The following is a 14,371-nucleotide window of genomic DNA, read 5'->3' as shown; positions in this document are numbered from 1 at the left end:
CCTTGAAGATGCAGCCAAATCTTTCCAAAATATTCGTCATGCCTCCTTCCTTCCCTCTCGGTAGCCACTTTCAAGCCATGACATCCTCCAAATCATAAGCAGCATCTCTAATATGGGCAACCCATCTGCATCTTTCAGAAAGTCCTGCATTAATTGTAGCTCAGTTTGTGCAACCTCTGTTTGAGCTTCAAGCTATTTGCACCACCTAAAGCTGATTAATGAGATGGCACCACCGGCACAGAGGGAACGCCTTAACCACCAACAAAATCTACCATTACACATATCAAGTTTAATAGTGCGCATAAGATCGAAACACTGTTTTGGTCATGACTCATGAATCCAAGCGTCCCACGCAAGTTGGAAAAATAAATTCTTCCTGAAATGCTTTTATCCATTGCTCCAAATAAACCGAACCTCTAAGTATACCAATTCTTGCCGCATCATTTGGTGCACAAATTTAGTGTATGTAACACCACCCGAGTAATTGTAAACGATTTACATGAATGTCATGGACAATTCATTCCACTGGCACCTAAACCAATTATAGCAAGATACTCGAGCAAACTCGGATACAAAGATGGCACCAGATTTCAACTTAGAAAATTAAGCGAGCATAATAGCACTTGACGGCACGCGTTTTAAGCAACGGTATATTTTCAGGTAAGAAAAATGACAGTTTTATTACAGCTATCAGTATCTCAAATACATAGACAATCCCCTGACGTGAGATGGTTAATCTCTTCTTTGGGTGAGTCTCCGATGCATCGTAACGGTGAGAATCCATGAAGATGGTAAAACAGAAGGGTAGTAGTGTCTAAGGAGAAACTTCATTGAGCTTTTCAACAGTGAAATGAACCCAACAATGGATACACATATACAGAGTAAGCTGTTGCAAAACCATTTTAGTGCCGAGACATATCTTTGATAGATAATACAAAAGGAATCTTGAGACCTTACTTCCTCTTTCCTGTGCCGATTGAAAGGAGTTCAAAGCTCCGAAGTGTGTCATCACGGCCACCTCTTGCAGCGGATGCTCGGGTGAAAGATGTTTTGGGTTCATACCCAGGTTGAAACCTTTGGGTGGTGGACAGGCGGCCACTACTTGAGACCAGCCGGCTTGACCGACTCTCACTGGGCTCACCAGATGAGCTTGGCCGGCTGCTTGATATGACTGGCCTCCTTGAACTACTGCCATTTCTAGATGAACTACGAGCCCTTTCTGAATCAGCTTGCTGCAAGAAACATGCAAAGAATGTGCAACTTCATTAGGCTCCATAGTAAGGAAATATAACATGCATTTAAAATCATTTGAATACAAAATCCAAGACATAAATGAAAACATTTGAAAACTCACGACGTCTTTGGACGATGGCGCATCATCGGTCGACCTATGTCTGGAGTGATCGCCATAACCATGACCAGAACTATTCCTTCTAGAAAATGCCTCTACTGCACCTGAGAGTCTTTCTCGAAAATCTTGTGCCACTGCTAAAAGATATAAAAATACTTGAAAAACCCTAACATATATAACAAGAGTATAAAACAAATAAATAAAAGAAAATAAAACACCTGAAATATAAAGTTGATCCAAATTATTTGCATAAAACAAGTAAGAGACCATACTTGAGAACTCAGATACAAAGACAACATATAAAAGAAACTGTAAGGCATCTATAAGAATTTAAGTAATTAAAAACCGAACAATTCAAGCCTTGCTCGAGAAAATAACCAACCTGTAGGTCTTTCTGTTCTTTCTGCAGATGGTCCAGGGTTTAAAGCTGGTTTTGTACTTGGCTGCAAGAAAAATGGCATCCATATGAAAGACAGAATCATTACCCAACACACATATGAATGTGAAGAACTTTTCTTCTTTACATAGAAAATCCTCAATAAATTAGGTACTGACTCGTGTTCTGGAACTGGAGCCAATTTGCGGATACTTCAATATAGTCCAATCAAATACATAGTCAAATTGATACCCTGCACCAATTACAACCAATTAGGTTTCAACAGTTTTTAAGAGCCAATTATATTCATCATGAAGTTTAAAGAAGAATGCTTCCACGAGATATGAACTAAAATTTGGGCTTAAAACGCCTACAAGCTAACCTTCTCGAATAAAAAGGTCCCGGAAAAGCCTCTTCAGGTACGAATAATCTGGTTTATCTTCAAAGCGTAATGATCGACAATAATGGAAGTACGATGTAAATTCTGAAGGATATGATTTGCAGAGCACCTGCAGAGAAAAATATCAGTAATTCATATACATTCGTTAAACAGCATCAGAAACAGTAATTGGAAAAATAGAACAGGATCGCAGAAAATCATGATTTCTTAGACAGTGAGTCAGTGACTGCACAGTTACAACTAAATACCATAACACTTTAACGGCTATCAATCCTCTCCATTTCGTATGCTTCCTACCTTATCTATTATTCCTATTCTCCTTCGACCCAATATGGTACAATTGTTAGTTGTTATACACCACACATAAAAGCAAGTGTTGATACCTCAATTGGAGTTAGCATCTTCTTCTCACTGATCTTGTCATATTTTTGCTTTTTTGTACCTGCTTTCAAGCCCTGCCAGGGAAGGCTGAAACAGTAATCATACCACCAAGTTAAATATGTGAAGTTCAAGAAATAAAGAAACACAAGATACTGGTGATTTAAGCTTCTCGGACAAGAATGCAACCTCCCCCTCAGAAAATACATGAGTACATAACCAAGAGACTCTAGATCATCCCTTCTGCTTTGCTCTGCAAATAAAATTAATATTACAATTAGATATATGTAAAATATTTGTAAATCCAGAACACAAGACCTTCCTGAAGCATCAACTCCAATAGCTTTAAGTTGACTAACCAACGCCAAGGTGAGTGTTAACACTAGCATAGCGGGCTGTCCCCGTCAGATTCTTGTTTTCCCTGTCAGAAATGCCACAATGTCAACTACTTCTAGAAATGAAAACCGAAAAGTAAAGTAGAATAAAAAGGGACAATCTTTATATTTTGATAATCTTAGAAAAAAAAAAAAAAAAAAAAAAAGGTCGTACCCAGTGTACAAGGCTCCCGCTTTACGCAAGGTCTAGGAGAGGTAAATGTCGGCTAGCCTTACCCCCATTTATGGAGAGGCTACTCCCAAGTCTCGAACCCGAGACCTACCGCTCATGGGCGAAGGCACTTGCCATCGCACCAAGTGCGACCTCCATTTTGATAATCTTAGAAGGTTACATAAAATTCTATCCACATCGATTGGATCAAATCAAGGAAAACACAGAAAGGATAACTTAAAAAAAAATACGAACATTAAATTGCCTATTGTTGAAAAACTTAAGTAAGAATTTAAGAATTGGTATATAAGTGTAAAGCCATTTTTATGTTCAGTAAAATTATAGATGTAGTCCTTACAAGGACGTAACAATTTGGATGTAAGAACCTCATAAAAGAGTTATCCGATTATGATTTTTTTTTGTCTCTAAATAATTCAAATATTCCAGCAGAGAATACAGTCTGTAACACGAGAGCAAATATTTTAAAGGGAAAAAAAACACAACTATAACAACTTATCAATGTTATAATCGAAAAGATACTGAAACAATGCCCAAGATACCCCAGGATAAAAGTACATAAATATTGAAGAACTATCTTTATAAAAACCCATCCAGTGATATTTTAGTTTTTTATTCTAAAATATTAAATAAGCAGAAAACAGAGACACAGATGCGTGTGCAAGCGGCATTTTCCCCTCCCCCCAACATGACACAACCAAGATGAAGAATGTTGATTTCAGTTAAATATCAATAAAACTTCAGGAGCAAAAAATAAAATCATAACAGGAAAGTCTCAATAAAAATTTAGGATCCATCAATAGTGGAACAGTTAAACATGTAGGTTCACACATGATATGACCTTTAAACCCGCCTCTAAGCATCTCTGAATCATATCTGTGAGATGCCAGAAACTGATTCCCTTTGTTTGTTTGGTGGAAACCCAAAATGTGTTGTTCAACATTTTGAACACTAGACACAAGTGTAGTGAATAACTTTCAGTATAAGATACCCCAACACTGCAAGGCTAGCTTTTTACAAAATACAATAAACGGGGAGGGAAAATTTCAACTTCCTCTTTAGACAAGATGTAGTAGAAACTAGGGATGCACGATAAACTAAAATACTACAAATATTTCTTGTATCTGATACCTGTATGGTATGTGCTTGTGCGTTTGAAGATCTCTGTACTTTTTTGCAAGGCCATAATCAATGATATATACCTGTGGCAGAAACAAAATCCAGAAAATAAATGTTCAGTGCCTGTTCTGCGACAAAGCGAGTAGTTAATTTAGTGCTGTGCGCACTTTCATCTGAGCTTGGCAAGATGATTAATCTAGATAAAAGCAACAATAAGATACAGGTGTTTCAGTCCCTAAGTTTCAGTTCCTAAGAGCAGATACCATATGGAAAGGACAGACATGAATAAATACAGTATATTTGTGACTGTGTAAGTAAAGACCTAATAATCAAAAGTGGTGTCAGCCAAAAACAAAAAAAAAAGACTCATCAAAGATACTTCCATGACAAATGAAAGAACAAAAGCCAGTTCTCCATCACAGCACAATAGATGGAAGGTAATAGTTCTCATTTGATGGCTGGCAACATTTAAAGATAAATTAAAGTTAGAGGTTTGTGACATTTATAGACTGGTTATCCTTCCAAGCACATCTATTTATACCATTTTTAGAATGGAATCTGGTGTGAAATTTGAATTCCTCCACTACTTAAATGAGTTCAAGCTTTCAATTAATTTACACTAGCGCATCAAGGGCGTTTATGTTATTAAAATGGTACAAATCCCTGTAAACAAGCTATGACCTTATGGAAGAAAGATTAGACCACGTAACCTGTTATGTATATCATGCAAAATAATATGTCCATAATGTGGAGACATCAAATCATAAGAACCAATTAGCATACCTGACAGACCTCATTAACTTTACTGTCCTATGGATGAGCCAGGTTTTAAAATAATATATTAACCTGTCTTCACTGGCTGCATCTTCTGCAAGCACTCGACTCATAACTAGCACTCAAAATTTACTATAGTTGCATCGACTTTTAACGAACTCAACTAAAGAAGCCATTACCAACAACAACAACAAAGCCTTTTCCCACTAAGTGGGGTCAGCTAAAAGAAGCCATTACCAATTTATTAAAAATAAATAAATAACACTTATCTGTAGAACTAGAAGAATATATTAAACGGCTTATAGCTTAAGAGATTAGATCATATCATTTTTGTAGTATAATATATTCAAGGAGAATAACAGCCACAGAACTTGCAAATTTATGCATTCATACAATAATCACCATGCGCAATACCCATGACTCTCTTACAAGGTCTACTTTCGGTTTTATTAGGTATTCAGATTTTTCCCCACAAAAGTAAGTCTCAACCATCCAAAATCTCAATGGAAGTGACAAAAAAGAATCTTAAGTGGAAAAAATGATTCACAATGCATATATATTCAAACAGAAAAATTTCAAAACATAACAAAGATGACCATTACAGACAAAAGCAGCGTAAAGTCTACAAGTACCTGATTAGCTTTGCGTCCCAGGCCCATTAAAAAGTTGTCAGGCTTTATATCACGGTGAAGAAACCCCCGTGAGTGCATGTACTCAACTCTGTTTATCTACAGAAGATAATGTAGAAGCATAAGCATGGGAGCCATGTTAACAACATAAACCTACATACAAAATAATTTGATAACTTACTAATTGATCTGCAAGCATCAAAACTGTCTTCAAAGATAACTTCCGATTGCAATAGTTGAACAGGTCTTCAAGGCTGGGACCAAGCAGGTCAATAACCATGACATTGTATTCACCCTCAACACCGAACCATTTAAGATGGGGTACACCCGCTAAATAGATATTCAAATACAAGCGTTAAGTTAGGCCTTTGAAAGTAAACATTCACTTGAATTCACAACAAAAGAAAAGAAAAAAGAAACACAGTAGAGTAACCCACTTCCTCCTTGAAGAAGCATGTACAACTTTGACTCATAATGAAGCTGGGGGTGTTTTGTCTTCACTGGTTCCTGAGAGAACAAAAATATAAAAACAAAATGTTTAGGTGTAAGTACTCAGTTTTGTGCTAGGTGAAGTTTAACTACTATGAAGAACCATCAAAAGACATCTGAATCGTAATAAAGGATACAAGATAAAAGTAGAGCACCTACTCCAATTTTGCGTTATACTTCAAAATTCAAATACCACGGAACAATGTGGTCAAATCAATTGCTTAATGAGGCCCATTTGGTTTCTTAACCTCAAAACTAATATTACACATCTCAGTAAACTAAAACAAAAAACATAAAAGCATTTAAACTTGCTCCTTCTATCTTTCCACTATTTCGACATCTGTCAGCTACGTTTACCAGCATGAATATCCATCAGTGTTATAATACTCAATCCCATGCTAAATAAACCACTCAGAAGAATAACTCTGAGGTCATTGTATAGGGTGTCTACAAGTATATGCCAATGCAGATTTTGGTAAAGAAAAACTCTAACAAAAATTTGGATACTACAATTTCTAGAACTTAAAATAGCACAAATGAATACATTTTGCTCTTACATGCATATTAACTCAGAAGTAATGGCGGTGAGCAAAATGCTAATCCAAGTATATGAACATGCTAACTGTATTCAGATTATTAAAAATGCAACCAACTCCATATGATCTAACAGTGCTATACCAACTTTCTTCTATGATCAATTACTTTTAGTACATTCACAACCTTATGTCAAGGTCAAATATAACCAATTACATTACCAAAAACTGATCATATCATTGTGTAAGAGCTCAATACCATCAACGAGAATAGTCAACCTTCCCCACAATTTTTCATTTAAAACTAAGAACAAAGCATGTCCAAGACATACCAGCTTGACAGCTACCTCGTCTCCAGTTTGTACATTAACACCTGAAACAAAGCAAAACCAAACCAACATAATTCTCAGAAACCCGAAAAACAAGGCCACCATCTAAAAAAAAGCTAAACAATCAAGCAATGCCACTAAAACAACAATTTTTTTTCTCCAACAATCGAAATGGTGATACAAATTGCATACCCAAATAAAGCTCTCCAAACGATCCACTACCGATCTTTCGCCCTAGCTTAAACTTCCCACCAATTACATGCTCCATGATCTGAACAATCCCAATCAAATACCATACAAAAAAAGTCTAAAACCCCACACCCCCACTTCACCCCACTTAACTTACAACCCAATCCAGCACCAAACTACGAACCAAATCGGCTCCAAAAGCTCATCCGCTATCAGACTCGAACTCCTCCTATTCCACTCAACACTCAATTCCTCTCATGCAATCTCAGATCCATCAAATTTTAGCTCCAATGCAACCCCCTAAAAAATCCTTATTCTATATACGAAAAATTTGAAATGAATGCTTGAACCTACAGTCCAAAATCCACAAAATTGATGTGAAATTTGAAAATCCAAAAGAAACCCACTAATCAGTGGAGCCAAAAACTGGACTTTTGGGCCTTTTTTCTTAGGAGAAGAATTGGAGCAAGAATGCGAAGAGAGGGCTACTTCGGGATGATTATTTTCAATTTCTCAGACGAAATGGGAAAAAAATTCAGCCTGGAAAAAGAATGAAGTAGGAGAAGAATCTATCGCTTGCGACAATTGACGGTCAGAGAAGGAAAAAAATATGAATTTTTGGAAGAAAGAAGGGATCTTTGGATCTGGGTTGAGGATAAATGGTTTTGGGTTTTCTGGGAAAGTTATGATTTTCTCGGGAAAATTTGGACGGTGCGAGAAAGGGGGAATATTTGGGATGACAGAGAGGAGAGAAGGGAGAGGGGAAGGAAGGAGGATTGATTGACGCAAGGAATAGGAAGAGAGATGGATTCGTGGGTGCTATATGATATCATACTATTACATTTTCTTATAGCTACATAAACTTTGTTTATTTAACTTTATCATTTACATTTATCTATGTAAATATTTGTTTTTATTTATTTAATTTTGTTGGATTGTATCTGATATGTGAGAAATAAACAAAAAAAGAAAATGTTAATTTGGTGAATGATTGTCCAACTACTATCTTTGAGCTCTTCCAAGCTTCAAATTCCACTTGAGTTGGAACTTGTACAAGTTCACTATTTTCTTTCAACATAACAATCACTAAAAACATGAGTGTATAATGCGTGTTTATGTAATTTTTCTCACAATAAGTGATCACGCAGCTTAAATTTGATGACTTGTTCTTAGCATACAAACCATTACTGATTAGTTTTTCTTGGAAATAAGTTTTGATTTTATACACATTGTCATAGTGTCGTGAAATTCACTGTTTTCTTACATATAAAATGAACAAAAACTGGTATGTGTAACGTGTGTGTGCACCCTTTTTTCTCCTAAAAACAATGAGCAGCACTGGATGACAAATTGTCAAAGCAGACACTTGTTCCAGATAAGTTTTTCTTGCACTTATAACCGTATGCATTGTAGCGTGATGTGACATATCTAATATTTTTATTTTTTGAATTTTGAGAGTACCGTTGTCCTCGATGCTAAAAACACTTCCCAATAATAATTAAAGCATTTCTTATATCGTATTTGCAGAAATAGTAGAGCATTCTTGTCAGTTACAAGAGCAATTTAAATCCTTGTTGAAACAGCAGATGTAAGTGTTTTCACTTATGCTAATTTGCTGTCTTCCTAATAAGTGCTATTATAGAAAGTGCTTTTACCTGAACAATCTGTGACTGTTAGGCATACAGATCACTCATCAAGAATTCCGTGTAATTTGAATTTAGTAATCAAATTTTCCATTATTAAGTATTTGGTGTAAGATTTCAGATTTGGGAACCAATCATTCCGGATACTTACAAATCAGCCACCAACTGGATTTCGATAACTTCTTCAGGTCTTTTTCATACTATAATAATATATATACATATTTATATATATTTATATCATAACAGGCGACAAAAATGTCTCTATTATTATTTTTGTTTTTCTTTCTTAGTTATGTTCAACATTAAATATTTAATGCAGGTATGAGTTTAGCTAAGTTAAATAGAATCTCAAGTACTCATTATCATTCAACTTTTTTTTTTTTTTTTGGTAAAATTTTCTCGTAGTCCAACTTTGAGCAATTACCCATGAAAGCAATATGACTTTCAAAAAAATTTGTCATTAACGTGAAAGCGTATCAAGAAGCTAGTAGCCTAGTAAATTGAAATGAAGTGGTAACATTAAACCATGGAAGCAATCATTTTGTGCATGAAAGATGATTTTCATATATTATTTTTAGCTTCTCACACTCTCTGAATTTTGACCAACGAATTTGGATAAATCAAACAAAAATCAACGGATATAATTTCAAAAGAGTACGTGAAAAGCTAAAAAAAGAGTATGCGTTTATAATTTCTTGTACAAACAGTCACATATTTTGAGAAATTAACATGACAACTGATAGTTTTGGTACTCTTAAGTCATTGCTTAAAATCATTACAACTAGAAAGTGAAATCAATATTTACTTTGAAAATTTCAGGTGAGTGAGTAAAGTGTGTCTCACTCACTCACAGAATTGTATTCAAGGGTGGCTTCCAGCTTCCAATCCATATTATTAGAGTATTAGTGCAGAACAGATAAATAGTTGGTGACTGATTTGACCTTAACAATTGTTTATTTATTGGATTTGGAGACTGGAATTGTAGTTTTGTGGATCAATGGGAGATGGTGGCCTCTACCTAAAACCACAACTACTCAATATTCATAATATATCTGTACAATACAAGCAAGAAGCAACTCTCTCTCTCTCTCTCTCTCTCTCTCTCTCTCTCTCTCGAAATATATATATATATATATATATTTCAAAGACAAAGACACTACTCCAATAAATTTAATTAATGAATGCATACAGTATACAGAATGAAAAACAGAAACAAATATTTTTACTTTACTACCAAGCCCGCCTTGGTGTGATGGCAAGTGCCTACGCCCATGAGCGGTAGGTCTCGGGTTCGAGACTTGGGAGCAGCCTCTCCATAAATGGGGGTAAGGCTAGCCGACATTTACCTCTCCCAGACCCTGCGTAAAGCGGGAGCCTTGTGCACTGGGTACGACCAAGCCCGCCTCATCGTTTGAATTTTGGTCCGGCCCCATTCCAACAAATGAGTCAGGGCCGGTATTGCCTTTTAAAATCCTAAACCTAAACAAATAAGACGACTATTTATCCTGGAAGCAGCAACAGAGCTTGAGGATAGAATTACCGCCAACCTCTACAAGTAGACTTCTCTCTGCTTTCACATGCACAAACTATATAAAACGATACACTAAGGCCAGTGAAGAAAAATTCAATTTGATTGAGGAACATGTTCGAATGGATGAATGTATACCTGGCCTTCCCCAAGCATCTCTGATTTCTTAAGCTTCGTAACTGCAGGTACATGATCAGTTGCTTTCTTTCTCCCTGTAGACTCTAACCTGTACGAGTGGAGAAAGAAATAGGTAACACAAAGACAAAGACAAAGAAAAGGAAAAACCAATATGTTGATTACAAATTTACAATGTAGTAAGGCATAATGCAATAATGCTACTTTTGTTATCAACGCTAACTAGAGCTAACATGACAGATGGAACTAATTCCAGTACAGGCATGGTAATGTGTTTTGCAACTCGAGACCTAACCCACGCACAGATGCCACAACTCCTAAACTGAATCCACAATTCAACTAGAGCTAAAACGTTTATTATCCTAACCAGCGCTCCCAGAATCCGTCCATCAATTTAAAATAACTAAAAAGCAATAGAAATGAAATCCCAGAGGGACAAAGTTTAAGTTTAAGTTTTTTTGCATCTCTTCTTTGTTTGGAGGGAGGTAGGAACAGCGTATGCAGTATCTATATATAGAACTTAATCTGCAGTCGTGAACTATATTGACTGCAAGCGCTATTCATATGGTCAAATATAATAATATAACAGGTCGTGGTATGTGGATGCAACCGGACAAAAATGATACACTACTTCATTATCAAAAGAAAACGTGTACCTCTCCAAAGATCATTGGCAGTTTACTTTGTCTAACACCACCACTGTAAAGAGAGATGAAGGAAACTCATACTGCTCCTGTAAACTTCTTATTTTTTTTCTTGTAATGATCGTCTGTATATTGCTTTGCAGCTGCAACCTTCTGCTTGGTGGCATTTGAAGACACTTCTTCTGTGTTGGTGTTTTTTACCCCTCTTTCCTCCTCTTTACCTAAAAATGTGCCAATGACTGTGTCTGGAAAGAGATTCCTTACCAGTAATCTCCACAGGAACACTCTCCACCCTTGAAATGGTGAAACCGGCTGTTATCCCTGACAATGAACTCCCTCCCAACGATCTTTGACATAAATTTTATTGCTATGTGGCAGTCCACACATACCCTAATGTTCTTTGTTACTCGAATTGTTGTCCCAGCAGGAGTGCTAATGATGCCAAATCCTATGGCAAGCCTTTCACTGTGGTGACACAATAAGTACTTCTTTTGCTCCTCTTCAACATCATGGAGCACCTCATTTGTGTTGGGCGCATACCCTTCTCGTTCCATCTGCTCCAAAATGACTCCTAGAGCCTCAATTATTCGATCATAATGTGGGTGGGATTTATCTCCCGCCACAAAAGCATGAACCTTGCTTTTAACTTCAATCCAGCTGCAGGCTGGCTTCTTTTTCAATCCCTTATCCCTCATAGTGATCCTCAATTTTGCTGCATCTTTCCACCTCTTAGCAGCAGAATATGTGTTTGACAATAGAACATAAGCACCCATGTTCCCAGGATCAACTGTAAATATTTTCTCAGCAACCTTCTCAGCTAATTCAACATTCTTGTGAACTCTACAAGCAGCCAACAATGTTGACCATACACTTCCCGTTGGTAATATATGCATGGTGGAGATAAACTGATAAGCTTCCTCCAACCTTCCAGCTCGACCAAGAACGTCTGCAACAGCAGCATAGTGCTCTATACCGGGAGCAATCCCATATTCCCCAGTCATACTATTAAAATACTTCCAAGCTTTGTCTACCAATCCAGCATGGCTACATGCGGTCAATACAGCCATGAAAGAAACATAGTTGGGCTTTACAGCCTCTTCTTTCATCTGCTCAAAAGAGGAAATGGCATCATGTGCATGACCATGCAAAGCATATCCCATAATCATGGCTGTCCATGACACCATGTCATGTCTCTCCATTTTGTGAAAAATCCACCTTGCCATCCTAATGTTACCGCATTTGGCGTACATGTCCACCAATGAGCTCGCTACATACACATTATCCTCGAATCCACCCCTAGTTATGTATCCATGGAGCTGCTTTCCCAAATGTAGAGCTGTCAGGTGAGCGCAAGCTGGAATAATACTTGAAAAGGATACATGCACAGGCTTAACTTTATTCATCAACATCTGGCGAAAGAATATCAGTCCTTCATCAAACATACCGTTCTGCACACATCCTGCAATGATCGAGTTCCATGAAATGGCATCACGCTTAGGTAGCAGGTTGAACACCCACAGGGAATCTTGCACTCGAGTGCAATTGGCATACATGTCAATTAAGCTACTCCCAATGAATACATCTGCATCAAGCCCACGTCTTATAGCATACCCATGAATCTCCTTTCCCTTGATAACATCTACATATTCTGCAAAAACTGGAAGGACACTAGACAAAGTAAAAGCATCAGGCTGCAAGTCAGCATTCCCCATATGTCTGACCATTGCCAAAGCTTCTTGATACATCCCATTCTGTGCATTCCCAGCAATGACTGTATTCCAGGAAACAATATCTCTTTTTCGCATCAAGTTAAAGACCTTTCTCACACTATCCACTCTGGCAACTTTTTTCCCTTCCTCTTGCTCAAAAGCTTTATGACACTGATCATTGAATTGCCGGTATGCACGAAGTGGAGGGTCTACATCTACAGATGCAGTCAAACCAACAATCCTATCAATACCATTACCCTGCATCTGCAAGTCATTAACCAGTTTATTTGATTGACTACTACACAAAGCCACACCTTCTACCTCCAAAGACCCAATTCTACAAACTTGATTTCGTTGAGGCATTCTATCAAACAACTTGGGCGCACCAAACCTCTGCCCACCAATCCCCTCCAAAGTTTCTAACTTTGCGTACATATTCATAAGTGCATTACAAGTATACAAATCACAATCTATACCGAACCGTACAGCACACCCGTGGACGGACTCGCCCAACCTCAAGTCCCCAAGCAATGCGCATGATTTGAGCACAGAAGGGAACACATTGTGGTCTGGGTATATCCCAAAACCCATCATTTCCACAAAGGAGGCCAAGGAACGGTGGTAGAGGCCGTGGGAGGCGTAGCATCGGATAACCGACTTCCAAGCGAGAGTGGGGGGAGGAGAAGGGAGGGAGTTGAAGACGGTGAGGGTGTCGTGTAGGAGGTTCAGGGTGGAGTAAACAGAGAGGACAAAGGAGAGGTCGGGAGCCGAAGGGCCGCAGTTGGATTTGAGGATCTGGGCGTGGAGCTGTTTGGCATGGGATTGACATTTGATGGTGCTGGGGTTCTTGAAGAGGGTTTTTAGCAGTGTTTGGATGGAGGTGGAGCTCATTTCATGGGGTTTAGAGGTTTTTGGCGATTTGGTTTTTTTTTGGAAACTAGGGTTATGAGATCATTGTTGTTCGTTAATCTTCCTTACGGAGATGAGAATCTGCCTCCTGGATTTCCCGAGTCATGGGTGGAGCCGCCGTGCCGGAGAGGGAGAGAGGGTGGCGGGGAGGAAGTGACTTTTTTGTTTTCAAATTTATGTTTGCCTTACAAATTTGACTCACGTGCTTATAACGTGACATTTTAACAATTTTTTTTCTCCTCTCCACACCCGAATCATGTATGTTTTTTTTTTTATTATTATTATTATCATTATTTGTGTTTGATTTATCAATTCAATCACCATAAATAAAAAAGAGGGTTGTAAGACGCTAAAAAAGATTTGTGAAAATCAGTTCTTGGGTTTACACAGTTGTGCTTTTATCATTTTTATAGATAGAGCAACATAGCACGAACACACTACATTATGACATTTTGTGCTAATAATACAACGCAACATAGAGAAAATTTAACATATAACGTTAAATCATTGGCACAAGATGTACAATAACAATATAATCATGTCATCAAAGTCCTTTATATAAGAGTTGTTAACAACGATAAACGTGTGATTTTCATCCTAAAACATTTGTTCAGGTTTTAGTTGGTGAGGTTTTTATTATTGTCCTTTTATTGAAGGACTAAAACGTACAAG

The 14,371-nt window shown here is 37.4% G+C and overlaps 2 protein-coding genes across 10 annotated transcripts; both read right to left on the bottom strand.

The window, feature by feature from the left end:
* Positions 1–636: 636 nt before the first annotated feature.
* Positions 637–7,972, bottom strand: LOC139190336 (casein kinase 1-like protein 10). 4 transcript variants are annotated; one of them, XM_070810398.1, is made up of 14 exons: positions 7,135–7,972; positions 6,946–6,986; positions 6,029–6,098; positions 5,773–5,921; positions 5,595–5,690; positions 4,201–4,271; positions 2,865–2,926; positions 2,695–2,758; positions 2,511–2,595; positions 2,110–2,236; positions 1,907–1,980; positions 1,734–1,794; positions 1,355–1,488; positions 637–1,232 (listed from the first exon to the last, which is right to left on the bottom strand). In XM_070810398.1, exons 1-14 carry the CDS (start codon positions 7,208–7,210, stop codon positions 954–956), a joined length of 1,389 nt encoding a protein of 462 aa, XP_070666499.1. In that variant the 5' UTR covers positions 7,211–7,972; the 3' UTR covers positions 637–953. The 4 variants fall into 4 exon arrangements, with proteins under 4 accessions (XP_070666499.1, XP_070666500.1, XP_070666501.1 ...); XM_070810399.1 differs by having other exon boundaries at positions 1,355–1,485; XM_070810400.1 differs by having other exon boundaries at positions 6,873–6,986; positions 7,135–7,911.
* Positions 7,973–9,931: 1,959 nt separating this feature from the next.
* LOC103424127 (putative pentatricopeptide repeat-containing protein At3g23330) lies at positions 9,932–13,952 on the bottom strand. Of its 6 annotated transcripts, none has more exons than XM_070810999.1 (4): positions 11,094–13,952; positions 10,441–10,528; positions 10,178–10,360; positions 9,932–10,017 (listed from the first exon to the last, which is right to left on the bottom strand). In XM_070810999.1, exon 1 carries the CDS (start codon positions 13,679–13,681, stop codon positions 11,342–11,344), a length of 2,340 nt encoding a protein of 779 aa, XP_070667100.1. In that variant the 5' UTR covers positions 13,682–13,952; the 3' UTR covers positions 9,932–10,017; positions 10,178–10,360; positions 10,441–10,528; positions 11,094–11,341. The 6 variants fall into 6 exon arrangements, with proteins under 6 accessions (XP_070667100.1, XP_070667102.1, XP_070667099.1 ...); XM_070811001.1 differs by having other exon boundaries at positions 10,178–10,341; XM_070810998.1 differs by having other exon boundaries at positions 10,178–10,528.
* Positions 13,953–14,371: the final 419 nt, after the last annotated feature.

Source organism: Malus domestica, chromosome 13 (genome assembly GCF_042453785.1).
Source record: "Malus domestica chromosome 13, GDT2T_hap1".
Classification (NCBI taxonomy): domain Eukaryota; kingdom Viridiplantae; phylum Streptophyta; class Magnoliopsida; order Rosales; family Rosaceae; genus Malus; species Malus domestica.
Note: the sequence above shows the minus strand (reverse complement) of the source record. Positions and strands in the feature narration are given on the sequence as shown.

Coding starts and splice junctions, on each gene's coding strand:
- LOC103424127 (XM_017329220.3), bottom strand. CDS start 13,681: ATGAGCTCCACCTCCATCCAAACACTGCTAAAAACCCTCTTCAAGAAC.
- LOC139190336 (XM_070810398.1), bottom strand. CDS start 7,210: ATGGAGCATGTAATTGGTGGGAAGTTTAAGCTAGGGCGAAAGATCGGT. Junction 5,922..6,028: donor CATGCTTCTTCAAGGAGGAA/GTGGGTTACTCT, acceptor ATATCTATTTAG/CGGGTGTACCCCATCTTAAA. Junction 2,596..2,694: donor ATGTATTTTCTGAGGGGGAG/GTTGCATTCTTG, acceptor TTACTGTTTCAG/CCTTCCCTGGCAGGGCTTGA.